This window comes from Crinia signifera, chromosome 12 (assembly GCF_055691185.1).
Source record: "Crinia signifera chromosome 12, ASM5569118v1, whole genome shotgun sequence".
NCBI lineage: Eukaryota > Metazoa > Chordata > Amphibia > Anura > Myobatrachidae > Crinia > Crinia signifera.
In genome coordinates, this window is record NC_139228.1 from 86,895,907 (window position 1) to 86,914,667 (window position 18,761).

At 45.9% G+C, this 18,761-nt stretch overlaps 1 protein-coding gene across 3 annotated transcripts in view; it reads left to right on the top strand.

The window, feature by feature from the left end:
• The first annotated feature begins 476 nt into the window (after positions 1-476).
• The window catches only part of AKT1 (AKT serine/threonine kinase 1), a 102,674-nt gene continuing 84,389 nt past the window's right edge, over positions 477-18,761 (top strand). The window contains exons 1-3 of one of the 3 annotated variants that reach the window (XM_083166708.1): positions 478-1,229; positions 6,401-6,496; positions 15,301-15,425. In XM_083166708.1, coding sequence (XP_083022834.1) covers positions 15,380-15,425 — 46 coding nt within the window. In that variant the 5' untranslated portion in view covers positions 478-1,229; positions 6,401-6,496; positions 15,301-15,379. Of the gene's footprint in view, positions 1,230-6,400; positions 6,497-15,300; positions 15,426-18,761 lie in introns of all 3 variants that reach the window. The other 2 variants (XM_083166709.1, XM_083166707.1) reach the window with 2 other exon arrangements.

An 18,761-nucleotide genomic window follows, 5' to 3' on the forward strand; every position in this document is an offset into this window, starting at 1 on the left:
GGGGAAAAACCCCGAAAACTGGGTTTTTACAGCATTTTTAGTTTGGTGAATCTCATCCATTGCTCCATAGGGTCCTTCGGAGCGATATCTGTTACTATCTCGTCTAGCGCGTACACGCAATATCATTTATGATGCACGCTCCCGCCTAACGCGGGATATATATACTCTACATAAATACACATATACACTGCACATAGCTAAAGTGCTTCCTATCTGCCTGAGGTACAGGTTCCCCCAGGTGTACAGCAGAGTCACCCAATCTCCCTGCCACTGTGGGGTGGGTTCCACCTTGCAGACCAGTGCACAGGCAGTGGGTGACCTGGTACACAGAGGCAGCAGGGCTGCACACCTGGGTGAGGCATTGCTGTTCCAGCCTCATGCTCTGTGGCAGGGGCACTGATTTATAATCATGGCACACATAATGACACCCACACATGTGCACACACACACACACAGCAGACTCCTCCCTGAGCGCTGCTGCTGCTGTGATGGGTTCTCTGTAGCTGGCAGCCTGCGGGCGGTAGGACCCGGTGGTCACCTGGAGGAGGCAGTGAGGGAGACACATAGACAGAGAGAGAGGGAGGCTGCTGCTGCTGCTGCTGCTGGAGAAAGGAAGAGGAGGCAGGAGGAGGATCACCCTGTGCAGGGGAAGAAGAGGCTGCAGCAGACGGGCACACACCAGGGGACAGCCAGCGCTGCTCCACCACCAACACAGGGAGGATGACCCAGGACTGGCAGTGACTGCACACAGCTGATCCCTCCAACAATCCTGCACCCCAGGGTGTCACTCAGCAAAGCTGACAGCTCCCTCCAGAAGTCAGGTTCCAGCACAGCAGCAGCACCCAAGGGTGTCAGCAGCACCATCCAGCACAGCAGCGGCAGCACCCCAGGGTGTCAGCAAGGTGACAGCAGCACCCTCCAGTCCAGCAGCCGGATCCTCCCATCCCTCCATGCAATCAATGGGCTGAATCTGCAGCAGCAGCAGCAACACTACAACAACTCTCCTTCCCCTCTTCTTCCTCCTCCTCCTCCTCCTCCCACCCTCTCCCCCTCTCTGTCTGCTCTCTCCTCTCCTAACCCCTCCTTCCTTCTTTCCTCTCCCTTCCCTCTCATGCTCCCCTCGGTGATGGTGAGGCTTCAGCTGGCTGCAATCCACCACTAGGCCCCAAGCCCCGGTGGCTCTCCTCCTCCTCCTCCAGGCACAGATCCTAAATACCTCTTGCATCCATGTAAGTTAACACCCCCCCTTCTACTGCTGCACCTTCTCCCCCCTGATGGGGCACACACCCCATGCAGGCACCAACACCCTGTTTTATCCTAGCAAGGGCCTTCCTGTAGACCCCCTTATTGTACACATGCTCCATGTCTCTAGTGCCCCACCCCCCTGTGCAGCCTGGAGCATCCCTTGTATAGATACAGATAATGCATTCATAGTGGGTACTTGTGTCTGCCAGGGCTGGCTGGCAGAGGATGGGGCACCATACATTCAGGCTGGACTGTGTGTGTGTGTAGTATATCCTGTGCTGTGATATGTAGTAGACTACACACTGTGTGATGCATGACTGTATACTGTGTTGTATGCTGCAGACAGACTGTATACTGTGTTATTATGTGAAGCAGTAACTATATGTAATGTGATGTAGTAGACTGTGTGTGTGTGTGTCTGTGTGTACAGTAAGGATGTATCCTCTCTTGTTTTGCTGAAGCAGTGCTATTTCCAGGGAAGGGCTGTGGCTGGTGCAGGGAATAGGCTACTTTGCATTTTACTTCATAGCAGTCATCCATTGAAACAAACAAAAACACAGAATGCAAACAGGATGTTGCAGTGTTACCAGCTCATCCCTGCCGGACACAAACACACTTGTGTATCCATTTCTGTTTGTAGTGTGATGTTCCTAATGCATTGGCTACAAAGTATCTGTTTTCAGCAGTGCTGTCTGTTCTACATTGCCTTGTGTTTTGCAGCCAGCTTGAGCTGAAGGCACCCCTCCCAGGGATGCCCACATACTGTAATGTGCATGGCACTCTAACAGCCCACTCTGGCCTCTGCCACCAGCTCACTGTGTTGCAGCTTGTAGTACCCGGCCTTCTAGGAACTGACAGCGTTTACTTGAAATATAGATATGTTCAGCTACAGAGAATGGGGGGGGGGAGAGGGTGTGTGGCTGATATTTGGTATGTTACTATAGCAACCAGGGCTACATTCAACCCAATGGTTTCTAAGCTCAGTCCTCAAGGACCCCTAACAGTTCATGTTTTTCAGGTCACCTGTGGAATTTTAAAATGTGACACTTCTTGATACACAGCGCACCTGCTGGGTGACCTGTAAAACGTGAACTGTTGGGGTTCTTTAGAGCTGAGTTTGGGGACCTCTGACCTAAACATTTCCTTTGAACGCTGACATAATATTACAATGAAATGTGTTTTATACCCATATTGATTGTATTCTATTTTACCATGAAAGGATTTTTTTATAACAGTTAAGAGTTTATTACTGTCTGTGTTTTGTCTTTTCTTGGAATCCGTTATGGTAGTTGCTAAATCCTAGAGGGCTAAAGGACCTTTGTTATGCCCAGGGGGAGGAGCAAAGCCGCCGGCCTCGCAGTGTCTCTTTCCACGCAACCGCCAATGGCGTCCATTTTGGCTCCCTTTAGACTGTGCCCCTGTTCCGCCCTGTCATGTGACTGGTCCTTTCTCCTACTAGGAAATAGGCAGCTGATATAAAAGTGATTGTTACAACCAGCCTGTTTAATACATTTTAGTTTTGACCAAACTGTCATTGTGTATTGTGTTTTAGAAAGACTCCAAGACCACGGGGCTGACTTATCAATGAGTTTTATCATACGCAACAAGTTTGAAAACTCAGATGGCAGATTTATGAAGCTCCGTGAAGTGATAAAGTGCCTGGTACTTTATCACCGGCCAATCAACTCCTTACTGTGAAGTTACAGGCTTAGTTTGAAATGACAGGTAGGAGTTGATTGGCCGGTGATAAAAACCAGACACTTTATCACTTCACCGAGCTTAATAAATCTACCCCTCGGTGCTGACTGCTCGCTGTCACAGCTCGCACGGTCAGTATTCAACTGACCCCCCCTGCACGCGCCATTTGCTTGCCGGGTTTTTGCAGTGACGTGGAGACGGTGTGTGTGTGTGCGGCCGCTAAAACAGCGGGGCTAGCTGCTAAACGCAGCGGGCACCCTGCACAAGCCGCGAGCCACACTCTTTTGGGAAATCCTTGCTGACAGCGAAGATTCCCACCAGAATGTTGAATACGGTGAGCGACCGGCGTGGGGGTTAAACGGTGAGGGTAGCTTGTTTTTGGCGATCCCAGCCATTTAACCCCCTCCCTGGCCACATTGAATACAGCCCAAGTCTTCATTTATTTGCTGAACAAACTGTCTTCTCTTCTGTTCTTTATATATCTGGGAGATTTGTTTAATTGTTCCAAACTTTAAATAATTCAGTTGATTTTCGGGCAAATAACAATTTCCATATAGTGCTTACTGACCAGTGTTGGTATTAAATCCGTGTGTGCCCCCCATTCTCCCCATGGCCATGTAAAAGTGACAGTAGTCAAGTGAGCAATGACTAACCTTTGAAATATTTACTTTTAAATTGGAAACGTGAATTACCAGTTCCAATGCGCTCATTTACAAAGACAGCTACCCTAACAGTAAACATAAGTACTTACGGCACTGCACATATATTTTCAGACTGCCAATTATTCACATTCTAGAACACTCTGAAATCAATATACTAAATATAATGAAAGTGGTCTTTTCATTCCGAAGGTTCTGTTTGTGTCACTATATTGACATTAAGGGGTCTGTAAGTTCAGGGGCGCTGACTAGATCGCTCCGTGTGTGGGGGCCATAACGATTGTGATGTGCGGCCCTGCGCCTCGATATCGCCTGTCAGTTTATGTCCGGCCTGCTGGATAAATCTAGTTGACCGCCGGCCGGTGTTCTCGCTGTGCAGCGCTGTGTGCTAAGCGGTCCAGCATCGCTCAGCAAAATCTCCCTGGGTGTAGGCCCCATTAGTATGTATACCCTTGAATATTTTTAGGATTATGTTACCTTATTCATTATTGGGGCAAGTTCCTGCAATGTCAGGGTTTCTAAGCAGATTTTTGTTATCTTGTAGTTCTGTTGTTCATAGGCTTAATGTTAGTGACTCGAGCAGCATGGTGGGTGTTTGCCTCACTGCGCTGAGTTCTTGTGTACGATTCCCACCATCACGGGCATAGATTTATAGAAGTCTGGGTATATTAGCCCCATGCTTGCATGAGTCCCACATAACAACCATATACTGAAGGTTAATGGGCTCCAGACAAAAACTAAAGCTGGCTAAACACTTAACTGATTTTACCCGATTCCGTCGCTTCGGGCCTAGGAATCATGTGACAAGTGGCAAATCGCATGTGTTTTAGATCCAATCCATGCACATCGAATCAGGGCTCCTAGATCGCAAGTGCTGCACTAGAGACTATGCGCCATCACATGCTGTGATCGCATTCGATATATCGCATGTAATATATCTCATGTAATCCTGCCACCTGGGAAGCTGACTGATTTCAGAGTTGATCCCAAAAGTTAAATCTTTTTTTCCCCCCCAAATTGGCAAAACCACGTGAACTGCAGATGGGGTAGATGTAACATGTGCAGAGAGAGTTAGATTTGGGTGGGGTGTGTTCAAACAAGGTATTTACCTTTCACAGAAACAATAGGCCTTATTCTAGTTCACTCTTTCTGACAACATCCTTCTTAGATGGACAAAACCATGTGCACTGCAGGGGGGCAGATGGGTACTTGTATATTATCACGGCACCCACAAAATCGGCCGCAAATCGCATGCAAAAATCGGATGCGATTTTGCGGCCGATTTTTCACTTTTTCCCGACGATTTGCATGCTGTTCCATCATTGCACACCTTGCACACCCCCGATTTCCATCGTAGTGCATCACATGCAATATAGTGGCATGTGATGCATGTGAAGCGATTCGAGTTGTAATTGTACAATCACTGTGATGGGTGCTTACAATGTTAAATGCACCCCCACTATCGACGCCAACCCGAAGTGTGGCAAGCGCAGCGGTACGCGTCCTTTCGACCTTTTCATACCCCCACTATCCACGTCGACGTGGAGTTGATTTTAGATAGTGTGGCGAGCGCAGCGAGGCGCGCGCACGCGGAACACATGTAAAGTAATCCGCGTGTGCTCGCCACGCTTCGGGCTCGGTGGCTAGCTGCGCTCGCCACACTATCTAAACTCAACTCCACGCCGACGTGGATAGTGGGGGTATGAAAAGGTCGAAAGGACGCGTACCGCCGTCCCTCGCTCGCCACACTTCGGTTTGGCGTTGATAGTGGGGGTGGCGTTAACAATGGGGGTGCATTTAACATTGCGAATCACATCGCATGGCATGCCACTTGCTGGCATGCGTTGCTATGCAATATTTAATTGTACAATCAGGGGCATTTTCCTGAAAATCACATTGCATACCATCGCATAGTACCTGGGGGTGTGCAAGGATGGAATAACATGCAAATCGGCAGGAAATGGCTGAAAATCGGCCACAAAATCACATCGCAGATCAAATCGGCCGGAAATTGGCCGCAAACCGGCGATAAATCGGATGCGATATCGGATGCGATTTAGATGAAATCGGGCGCCGTGATAATACACAAGTACCGGCAGATGTAACATGTGCAGAGAGAATTAGATTTGGGTGAGTTATTTTGTTTCTGTGCAGGGTAAATACTGGCTGCTTTATTATTACACTGCAATATAGATCTCACTTTGAAGTAAAAACCCCACCCAAATTTAATTATCTCTGCCCCACCTGCAGTGCACCTGGTTTTGTCCATCTAAGAAGGAATTTGCCAGAAGGCGTGAACCCAAATAACCCCCCATGTGCACTGCAGGTGGGGCAGATGTAACTTGTGCAGAGAGTTAGATTTGGGTGGGCTTTTACTTCAAAGTTAGATGTATATTGCAGTATAAAAATAAAGCAGCCAGTATTTACCCTGCACAGAAACAAAATAACTTACCCAAATCTAATTCTCTCTGCACATTTTACATCTGCCCCACCTGCAGTGCACATGGTTTTGTCCATCTAAGAAGGAATTTGTCAGAAAGAGTGAACTAGAATGAGGCCCAAAGTAACTCGCCCAAATCTCTCTGCACTTGTTACATCTGCCCCACCTGCAGTGCAGCATGAGAAAGATTTGTGACCAACCCTGAATCAGGCCCATGGATTGTAAGCTCCCCTGGGGCAGGGAATGATGTGAGTGATCATATATTCTCTGTAAAACTCTGTGGAATATGTGTGTGCTGTATACATAACATATTGGTAATAACAGACATCTGCTGAGGTCCCTCTGTTCTCCTTCACAGAGACAGCCCTCATAGCTTCCCATGAAGAGTGTGAACACTTTGCTAAGCTCCTAAATGCTCTGGTACTTGTGCGGCTATCATGCAAATCTGTAGTAGGTAAGTTGGGTCCAGGTTCTGCAGTAAAGCGGCAGTGTAACCACTATCTTCTACTCTTCCACCTGTGATGGGACCGCCACTGTCCTGACAATAGAATTGCTTGCCGATAAGTAATCAGGCTTTTGGGGGTAAATTGCGATGGTCCTCAATAGACCCCTTTAGTTGTGATTTGGTGGTCACTGCTACAGAACTTTATGTTGGGATTATTAACGAGCATACCCTTCTATAACGTTTCTATCATGTATTGGGGCAGATGTAAAGTGCCAGATGTACCAAGCTTCATAAAGTGATAAAATGGAGAGTGATAAACAGCCAGCCAATCAGCTCCTACCTGTCATGCTACAGACTGTGTTTGAAAAATGATAGGTAGGAGCTGATTGGCTGGCTGTTTACCACTCTCCATTTTATCACTTTTTGAAGCTTAGTGCATCTGGCCCGTAGTGATGATAACGCACCAGCCAATAATCTCCTAACTGTAATTTTTCAGACACAGGTGATTTTTCTTGTGCATTATCACCTTGCCAGGCTTAATGCATATGTATTTATAATTCTAGATTAGATCTAGGAAAACAATGTGGGCGTGCTGTTGTGGAACTAGAAGGAGCAGCATGTCTATGTACTGTACTGGTAGACTTCACGCGCAGAAACATTGCGAACGAAGGGATCCATATGAACGGACCTGAATGAGGCCCATAGTGCCGCTGGTTGACTAGGTGTGATGCGGAACATGTACAAAATGTGCAATAGGGGAAATTCCTTCACCTAGAAAATGTCACATCTTACCAATGCGGGAACAACCTTCACTTGAGGCAAATAGATTGAGGCATCCTGTAACCAATGTCTGATAAATCTGGGCGCTTAGCGTAGTGACATAAACTTTCACACATTGAGTAGTCGAAGGCGTTACAAATATATCTCGGCCTTCAGCTGTAGTGTCAGGGTGACTATATGGGCACGGTTGGACTGGCCCACTGGTATACACGGGAAATTCCCAATGTGCTCCAGTCTCTCCTCTATGGGTCATTAACTTGGGCAGCAGGATCATGGCTCAACTTGTCAGCCTGGTTTGTTTCTATGGAAAAAACAACAATATTGTTAATATTAATGTTAACGACCATTGATGTCTGCTGAACATGCAGGTCTTTACCAAATTATGTCGTAGAACCAGTAGAATACATTTTTGAGCTTGGACTCACAAATGTCTGTTGGTCATTGTTTAGGGACCCCCCACCCCCCCAGGAATCCCTGCACACATCCGTTCCCTGGTTACTTGCCATCAAAGGATTTCTCTTCTTGGACCTGGTGCTCGAAGCCGCCATGTGACCCAGGAGTCACATGGTGGCTGCTTGTGGCAACGCTCATTCGGGGTGGGCATCAACGTCATGTGCCCCTCCCCTGAACAGACAGGGGTACGCCTGCGTTCACTGGGGCCTGTCCAGCATTTCTATGGGCACGCCCATCCATTTTTGTGGACAAACGCATGACTCACCGGTGGTCCAGCCCAGCACTCCCCCCTGCCTGTCAGTCATTCGGTGTAAGGCCAGCAGAGGCTACCCTTTGCACGGTCCGGATGCATGCGCGTTTTTTTCATGTTCAGACGGGCTGCAAATTCGCAGCCCTCCGGACAGATCTGAATTGGGCCCATAATGTATTAACACACCTGAGAATCAGAGGAACACAGACACATGTTCTCCAGGCTTTCTATCCCCCAAAGTAGTTTAATTTTGATGACCTCGGGGATGCTACAGAACTGTTCTGCAGATAGTTATCAAATGCAAAGTGAGCTGTTGTGCATCCAAACAGAAGAGGTAAAGAGGTATAAGTGATGCATGGATTGCAATTGAAATGAAAATAGTATTTAACACATTTTTGCACAAACCAATAAATTAAAGTGGTCTGAAATGCATTCATCATATACCGTATATACTCGAGTATAAGTCGACCCGAATATAAGCCGAGGCACCTAATTTTACAACAAAAAACTGGGAAAAACTTATTGACTCAAGTGGGAACCTCACTCGAGTATAGGCCGAGGGGGGATTTGTCAGCATAAAAAATGTTCTGAAAAAGTAGGCTTATACTCCAGTATATATGGTACTTACATGTTTTATTAACAGGCAGCACAGATTTAATTGGCTAGTTCCACAAGTAGCTTATATGTGATATAGAGTGCAAAAGGCTTATATCAGGACTGGCCAAACCAGTCCTCGAGATATACCAATGGTCCATGATTTCTAGATCACCTAGCTGGTGCACAGGTGTAGTCTTTACTAACTGTCACATTCCCCAGATCACCTAGCTGGTGCCCAGCTGTAGTCATTACTAACTGTCACATTCCCCAGATCACCAAGCTGGTGCACAGGTGCAGTCATTTCTAACTGTCACATTCCTCAGATCACCTAGCTGGTGCACAGGTGTAGTCATTACTAAATGTCACATTCCCCAGACCACCTAGCTGGTGCACAGGTGTAGTCTTTACTAACTGTCACATTCCCCAGATCACCTGGCTGGTGCACAGCTGTAGTCTTTACTAACTGTCACATTCCCCAGATCACCTAGCTGGTGCACAGGTGTAGTCTTTACTAACTGTCACATTCCCCAGATCACCTAGCTGGTGCACAGCTGTAGTCATTACTATCTGTCACATTCCCCAGATCACCAAGCTGGTGCACAGGTGTAGTCATTACTAACTGTCACATTCCCCAGATCACCTAGCTGGTGCACAGCTGTAGTCATTACTAACTGTCACATTCCCCAGATCACCTAGCTGGTGCACAGGTGTAGTCATTACTGTCACATTCCCCAGATCACCTAGCTGGAGCACAGCTATAGCCATTACTAACTGTCACATTCCCCATATAACCTAGCTGGTGCACAGCTGTAGTCATTACTAACTGTCACATTCCCCAGACCACCTATCTGGTGCACAGGTGCAGTCATTACTAACTGTCCCATTCCCCAGATCACCTAGCTGGTGCACAGCTGTAGTCATTACTAACTGTCCCATTCCCCAGACCATCTAGCTGGTGCACAGCTGTAGTCATTACTAACTGTCACATTCCCCAGATCACCTAGCTGGAGCACAGCTATAGCCATTACTAATTGTCACATTTTCAAGCCTGCTGCATTCATTCCTACTATAGATCCACAGGTTGTCTGAGATACTTGAACTGTTTGGTTACCCCTGGCTTAAATAGTGAGAGTCTTTTACTGCTAGATTTTATTTGGTCCTATGTCACATTGTAATATTGCAGAAAGTGTAAATAAAACACACCAAAAACATCTTCTGTACCATGCTGATGGCAGTCTGCCCTCTGCTTCCCCCATGCAGATTGAATTTTCGCAATCACCGCCAGTTGCATGGCCTCTATTCATAGTGCAGAAGATGAGGCTATGCCCCTCCCTCACCGGCCACTCCCCTCTTCAGACACACACCCCTTTCTGGCTTTTTTCACCTGATGGTACCCAGCCCACTGTTATCCCACCATTTTACATAGACCATAAAATGCTCAAAACATTACTAGTTGAGAAACCGTAAGGCTGAAGTTGGGGCCTAGTCTGAGAGAACGGGCAATCCTGCTGCATCCCTCTTCTTATCCAGTACGGTTGGTAGGCTGCTATGACAAGGTGTAGGAATTGGGCAGGAGTTTCTATTCTGAGTATAGTGCCCAGGGGTGCTGACAGCTGTGCTGGGTCCACATACTGGGAAGGGGCGTGGTTGATGCACGGAGGTGTGGTCAAACATGCTCCCTTCCTAAAATATATTCATCCTGGTGCACACACTATGCAACGCATGGAGACAGCCAGCGGATCTGATCTACCGAGCCACATGCACATCCCACTGGGAAAGTGACTTCAGCTGCCTTTCTCCCCTGCGCAACGCACAACAGTCACTCCTCTCTCTCCCCGCTGTCTACAACGTGAATGGGGTGGGGAAATGAGTCCTGGATCGCTCTATATCTATCAGTACCACTAACCCCATTCACGTTGTGACACCCCAGGCAGGGAAGAGGAACTGCATGGGTTTTCAAAGATGGCGGGTGCTAGATTGAACACTACTAATCAACCCTGTAACAAGTTCCACCCTTCTTGCTGGGCCTCCCATCTATACATTTTCCTGCTGAGTTACATGCAATTAAAATGTACTGTGCAAGTTGCATAAACTATTGTGGAACAATTCCATGTCCAGATTATTAATATTATCCTCTTTATATATATATATATATATATATACTGTATGTCTAGTGTCCGTGAGTCTCCAAAACACTGCCATCTGCTGGCAGAGAGTGAAATGATCTCTCTTTCTCACACATGCACAAACGCAGAACGCTTAGCTTTTTATTATATAGAACCTCTGTTATAACAATCATTGATACGCTATAGGCATAATAAATGCTAGGGAGTCAAACCAATCCATCATGGACTTTGGTACGCAGGCAGTCTTATCTGTGTGACGTTTGTATGTTCTTTATGTGTATACATAGGTGACTACTGACTGGAATGTGATATGTATGTGTTAGGGCGTTCAGGTTGCGAGATCCAATGGGGCGAGGACCGATGCATATAAATAAATGTTAATATTAATAATAACAATGCAAGAATGGGCGTACATCTGGAAATAATGGCTTATATGTATTTCATAATAGTGCTATTGTTAGGGCTATTTCACATGCTCCGGCTCCTGCCGGGCGGCGAAACCCTGCATGGCCAGGAAGCCATGCCGCACTCAGAAGTTTTAAATGGTGGGGATGGCAGTGGTGGGATCTGGCTGCAACTGGGCCGTGGCCGTCCCGTGTGAATGGACACATTTGTGTCCATTATTCATTACGGTGTGCGGCATGGCATTTCGCTGTGCGGGGTTTCGCCGCACGCCAGGAGCCGGAGCGTGTGAAATAGCCCTTAAGCCTTGATCATGGTTTCTATCCGGGACATAGCGGACTGCTGGACGCTGCCTCCAATTAACCTGGTCCTTTACATTTTGGCAAAAGCATGTTCCCATATAAATGATTTAGGTTACATCACTTCTCTGCTACTCGGTGGCAGGGACGTATATTGGGACTAATTCAGTTTGGATAGAAGATGCCTGCGAGTAGATGGCTACCGCCAAACAGCTAGAAAACCCGCCCTGCGTAAATTTGCGAATGGATTGCTAACGTCAAAGCTATATGCCATTCCCGAACCATCGAAAGGCTTTTACATCGTGCACAATTGATTTTTGGGGGGGTCTTGCCCCCAATTTTCAGCAGTCTAAACGTACTCAGTGCTACGATGACTGTAGGCAGATCGAGGCCGCTGAGAATGTCTGTCCCCACGGCCGGGCTGCCTGCGTTATAGGCGGCACTCCTAGAAAACATTGGGGTTCCACCTACAACACCCCCCCCCCCCCCCCCCACGGCTGGTCAATCAACTTGCTGCTCACAGCAAGCGTTGGCTATACATCGCTGGCTGTGATCGCACGGAGGTCTGCAGTGCGTTTCCGCTCCTCCGATAATCGCTTGGGCTTCAAATTCGCAGCCCAGTAAATGGGGTTGAATCAGCCCCAAACTCTGAGCACGTTGCGTTTGGGAACCATAAGCATCTTCTTCCACTTATCGCCCTCTTGCATATGCGATGAGTACGAAACGCACGCACAGTCATTCGATAATCGTTTGGTTTAGCGATCCAAGCTGAATTGGGTTCATTGTAAGATACCTCTGTATTTCAGTGGCTACCTCTTGTTAAGGAGCAGTTCCCAATGATCTGTTCCTGCAAATAGACGATGTTAAGCCCCATTATACAAGTCTATTCAGACTATTATTAGTTGTGTGCATGATTATATTTGTGTTTGTTTAGCTAAAAAAAAAGAAGAAGAAATCATCCACCCCAAGCCTTCTGTGTTTGTGTTATATTATGCATTTCGGGAGCACAAATTAGCATGGTTAAGAACTTGTGGAAAACGGATTAAGCCTCCGAGCTGAGTGTCAGACACCAGCTGCAGCACGAGGCCGATATGCACCAGGGCTGTTGATGCAGAGAAAGCCTGTATAATTTCGTTACTACTTATGGACTGAATGTTCCACCAGGCAGTTTCATTCACAGCGTCCTGAGGAAAGGAACGATTAACATGTCAGGCAAAAATACGCAGTACAGTTACTGAATTCAAGTTTTGTTTGTGTTCAATACACGTATAACCCTAAAGGATGGTAGAAGTGCGGGTATCTGGTTGACAATCCCATTGACAGAAAGTTGCCACAAGCAATACGTCGAAACATGAACAGATAGACGCAAGTTTTTTTAAAAACTGGCAAAAACGTTTGTCAGTCGTGTACATGTCAATTATTTTCCTTGTGTTGACTTGTCAATATCGACCTAGAGTATGGTCACCATTTTTAGGTGTCGTTCTACTCCCTGTCGAAAACTAGTGGTCGCTCTAGAGGTTGTTGACCTAGACATGTCTACCATTTATCCCAGAACTGAAGGATCAACCAATCAACATTAAGGAAGAATGTATACATTTTTGGTAGATGCTGATTGGTTGATATGGACAACTTCTCCGCTGGTCCACTCCTCCACTCTTTTCTATGCTTGATACAGGACATCATCCCCGTTATATACGATAAACCAACAGATTAGCCTAAAACGGCTGCTTCTAACTCTTGTTAAGCGAAGTCGGAAGAGACAGGTTCAGTAGTTGGTAAAATAAATATTTCCATTACTATTTAGCATAGATGGAATAAAGTGTCTGCTTTAATATATTAAACACCTGGCCCTTAATGAATACCTGCGTATTCAATTGTCGCTGAATTTTCGATTTGACCTATTCAATTTAAAGTTCAGATTTTTAGACTAGCCGAGAAATTTGGCACAATCAAGAATCACGTGGATCTGCTAATTACTGATCCATGTGTTTACGGCTAAATTGTGGGAGTTTTCGGCAGCCCCCCCCCCCCCAAGAAAAACGGTGAAGTGGCGCCTGTACAAAATGACTAAAATCCATCCAAAAACACCCAGAATTGAATAGTAACTGGTTGAATTAGTCCCGTTTTGTTTCTACTAGCAGTAAAAAAAACACAGGACCAATTGAATGACCCCTATGTCCTGTTTAGTACTACATCTGATTATATTGTTTGTGTCTCATAGTATTCATTGCTCATCTGGACTGTGTTGGTTTCTAAAATTAGTTGTGTTCAATACCCTAGGTTTTTGCGTCGTGGACCCGGGTCAGCGTCGGTGTAAAAGGGGTAGCTGAAAAAAACCATTTCCCCGCGAACCCTACCCGGGAGCACAGGAAGGACCTGTGTGAGGGGAAGTGTAAACTGGTATGCCGGGTCATCAGACCCAGCTACCGTTTACAACAAGCGTCCTGCGGTCTGTATCTAGGATGGGCGGGGCCTCCGCTGCTGTCTGATCTACTATGCAGACAGCAGTAGAGCCAGGGAGGAGGTGAATGGATGCCTGTGTGCGGCATCCATTCACCTTACGGGCGATAACTGTGTTCCAAATATCGGATCCGGGATTTTGGTGTAAAAGGGGTATAAGTGGATTGTTAGGATGTGAACAACATCAGCAGCAGGCGTTTGCTAGGACCTTTAAGTTTTTGTGGATGGTGAACATGTTGACGTGAGGATGTTGTCAGGTCTTGTCCATAATGTTGAGAATCCATTTTCTAAGGCCTCCCTAAACCTAATCCTATTGCCAAATCTCTACATCATGAGCGTCTGCATACCGAATGTCAAGGTATTTATTGTATACCCCGTTAGGAGAAGTTGGAGGGTGGTAGTTGAGCAGATCAATTATAGTTCATTGTAAGGTACTGAATGCTAATTGTTTACAAACTGAGCGGGGTATTCCATCTGTGCCAATTTTTCCCGACAGGGGAAATATCATCACTTGCTTATTCAATGCTGTTTTGTCGGAAATGGCCGCGGAGTGTTGAATTCACAACTGTTTCGGATAATTTGCAGACTTTCCAACACTGAACATGGTACATTGAATACCAACTGTCGATGTACTGCCGGAAACAGCCGGGATTCCGACAGTCGGGATGTCCCGACAGTTGGAATCCGGAAATTGAATACCCTCCTGAATCATTTGGTTATCAAGGTGTTTATTTATCATTAAATATTAGCGGCATAGTCATCCAAAACTCTGGTTTCAGAGGACACCTGTAATTATTAAGTATCGTGTAGGAAGAAGGGACCACATATCTATTTGGGTAGTGTGTGGGTAGGGTGCCGGACGGGGTCCCGACAGATCAGGCTAATGACTGTCGGGATCCCGACTGTCGGACCCCTGTACCACACCCATGTGGGTATGAGTCCTAGGGTTCAATGAAGGTAGACCACTGACGGTTGTCAGGGCTGGGCAACACCGACCCTCCAGATGTTGATGAACTACACATCCCAGCATGCCTTGCATCAGTTTCAGCATGGCCACATAGCAAAACTAATGCAAAGCATCCTGGGATGTGTAGTGCATTAACATCTGGAGAGCCGGTGTTGCCCAGCCCTGGTTTAGAGTGACACCTAAAATAGGTCGACATGGTCTGAAGGTCGAAGGTCTACATGAGTTTTCATTTTTTTCCCCACGAATGTCGACGTAGTCAACCTGGACACCATCTAAGTGCCCTGCTTGGGGCTCACTATTATATTCTCCAGTCCCACCACGTCGTAGTGGACGGTAGAGCATGGCGTACCGCCTGTCGGCTGAAGAAACATGTTAAAATCATGCCGTGCTTTTGACTGTAGACCTTCTCATTGTTGACCTAATGCTTGTTATTTTTTTCTTCTTTTTTTACTGACAGTTTTTTCTTCTTCTTCTTTTAGAGATAACACCCTTGTGCTGCTATAGGTTTCAAATCGACGACTTGGTGAGAGTCGTCAACCGAGTCCCGTTGCCGTAATTATGAATGAAGTAGCGATTGTAAAAGAAGGTTGGCTTCACAAACGAGGTAAGAGATCGCCGTTATTTCTTGGAACTTTTCGGGTCTTGCTGGGGATGGATCGTTGGGTTGCCAGTCAGTAAGTGGAAATACGCAAGGTCAACACAAGCAAAATGTCGACATGAAAAAGATTGACACATGAAGAGGTCGACATGAGCCAATCCTGGGGCATTTTTTTTAAATCCTGGGATTGAAAAATGCTCGATCCTTGGTTTGGCTTCCTTAATAATAATAATAATAAAAAAATGTTCCGGCCGCCCCGCATATTTACTTACATGTGCGGGGCGGCCGGGAACCAGTCAGGTGGGTGGGGACTCGGCTGTGATCGATGCGGGTGGGCGGTGCGGCCAGGGGTGGGCAGAGCAGCTGTTCGGCCTGCTCTCTTGATCTCTGAGAAACCTGGCAGGGTCTGAGTGGTGCTTCAATCCCGGAAATTTTGGAACCACCCAACTACGTACACTCGCATGACCCTCTTCACTCACCATTTGTTATTGTTCCCTATTGGAGTTTACATGGATGATAAAAATATGGAAAAGATCCCCAACATTTTGAGAAACTTATATTGACCATAGTCATGTCAACCCTTTCAGTGTGTCTACCTTTTGACAATGGCGACCATGTGTATCCTGGACATTTTGGCAATGGTGACCTTTTTGGTGACCCATTTGGTGAATGGCTGTCGACATAGACATTGTTGACCTATCATCTGGATCCCGATGTTTGGTTTACTGCCAGCATCGCTCACGTTTGTTATATAAATTCAAATAAAAAATAAAAAAATGTGTAAAAAAAATTATATTTGCCAATTTGAACACCTATTTTGACAAATTCTCTTGGCACTCAAAGGGTTAAACTCCTTTATTGGCTGCTTTGTAAATGAAGTTGTAGTTCTGTATATTTTCTGGTACAGCCTACAAAGCACCTGATGCTACGTACACAAAACTGTATTTTAATCTGTTCGTACCAGTATAATTCACCCTTTTTATAATCGCCCCTCACTAGAACACCGGCTGATTGGTTTTTAAAGGGGGAGCATTGAGTCATGTGATTGGAAGGGTCGTTGGTTTCGGTTCCCTCTGGACACAACACAAAGATATAATCTGTTGTATCTAACGCAGGACACACGGCGGACCTGTGTTATATCTCCGGGCAGCATAATAAGTTCCTGGATGATAGAAATACATCGCTGAAAGACGGGATCACATGGGCGAGCGGATTAAAACCTATGCACCCGTTAAAAACAAAACCTTTTATATTTCTGAGTTTAAGTGTGAGACGTCTCTGCGTTTGAGAAAGACCGGCCATAAAAGATTCCGCGTCTGAAGCTGCGGGGCGAAAACAAATGCGCTCTGATGAGTGATGCGGGTTGATGTCATCACCCGATGTCAGCTGCCAACCCATTTCCTTCCCAGCATGCACGCATACGTAATGTTACTCAGAGCAACCTTACATTTGCGTGCGCCTTCCACATCTTTTGATGGTCGGCGACTATCGATAGATGTTGGTGGATCCCCCTGGCCTGCGTGCGAATCACCCTTGCAAATGGTTGGCGACAGCCAACCGTTCGCAAGGCGGGGTTTGGTGGACTCAACCAGGGGTAATCATCCAGAATAACCCCCCTTATGTATAAGCAGTGCTTGTCTAAAAGGCGGTTTTCTTCTAGGTGGAGACAGACCTTTGATGGTGCTCTGTAGGCAAGAGTCGTGGCTGCAGTAACTATGGCTAATGCCCTATGGGTCATTGGGTTGACTAACCCAAGGTTGACATGCATTTAAAAACAAGTATAGGTAGATGCTGTTTGTATACCATAAAGGTATGCATAAGGCGTTTATATGGTTCACTAGGCTTGGTAGTGTTTGGGAATCCCTGTTTTCTGCTTTAAACATAGGGATCCCTCTAACTATAAACAGAAGCCGCTTTTAACCGCCCGCATAATCCTCCTTTCCGTATACAATACGATATTATTTTCACAGTACGGAGAACATTCCCTTTTAGTATTCAGAGTAAATACTCTCTAGTATGACACCGATATGAGTCATCTCTTTTCTTTCTCTGCCTTATTCAGTACAATTACTCACAGCTTGGCCCCTGGGGTCACTGGAGTGGGATTTACCGTGTGGGCGGTGGTTCGCGGGCTTTACCATTCGTCACACGGAAATAGGTTGCATAAATTAAGTATTTAAATCACAAATAGAGCTACTTTTTAGCACGATCATATAGGACAGTCTGCGTTTTTAGTAAATTAAGTAATGGATCTGAAATATTACTGTCCATCTATACGTGTCCACAGGGGCACTGAGACGTGGGTGACAATCGGGTACAGAGGTGCCCAGGCCTATCAAGTGATAGGGTAAGGGAGGTGTAAGTAGGTACCCCTAAGATGATGTGTTCACATACGTGGTGATATGTAGCCAATGCAGACCTCAAATTGGCCACACGTCTACGCCATCCTCAGAATGAGACCTGGTCAATGTCTTGGCGGCCATATTGATCTAGATGAATGCATTCTGATTTCATATGACTCTTCAAGGTCAAATGTTTTCATTTATTTATTTAGAGGCATTTACTTCTTTAATGGCAGCATATTTTATGGTACTTTACGGTTGAAAGACATTCTATGCTAATGACGATGGTGGTAGTGGTGGAGAAATCAGCAGGGCATTCATTTGGAATCCAGGTAACTCACAGACAATGTCAAAAAGGTCATCACATCAAAAGGTCAACGTGCGTTTTTCATGATTTTATTTAAAAACAATTTTGGGACTTTCCCATGCCCACATCGATGGCAAAGTGTGTCAAGCGAGGCAAGCTCCACTAATTGTCAAGGTGTCATCATTGACAACAAAAAAACATGAAAAACGCATGTCATCCTTTCAATGTGTGGACCTTGTGTTCTGTCAACCTTTGACCGTCTACCTAGACACTGTCTGTGAGCTCTACCACACTTGTTAGTTTGTGCCGCCGTTAGCCTTCTGGAGCCTCACCAATTCCAACAGTCGGAATCCCATATTGATTACACACGTTAATAATTGATGAGTCACCATTTTTGTGATGAATGGGGATATATTAATGGTTTGTACCTGTACGCCAGCTGATCATTTTTTTTTGTCTTTTGCCTATATTTGTCATAAAAGGCTTTTCTATCCTCTGGACAGTGATGTCATTGGCTTCTTGTGAATTGATTGGTTGAGTTCTCCTGAATGTATTTAGTTCAAGAAATATTTGTGGATGACAAGCGGATTTAATATACTGTCATAAATATATAAACAGATGCTTAAGGTTACATGTTATGATCACTGTAACCAAGACTTTACATTGTGACCTCCAACAATAAAGTATTTAAGC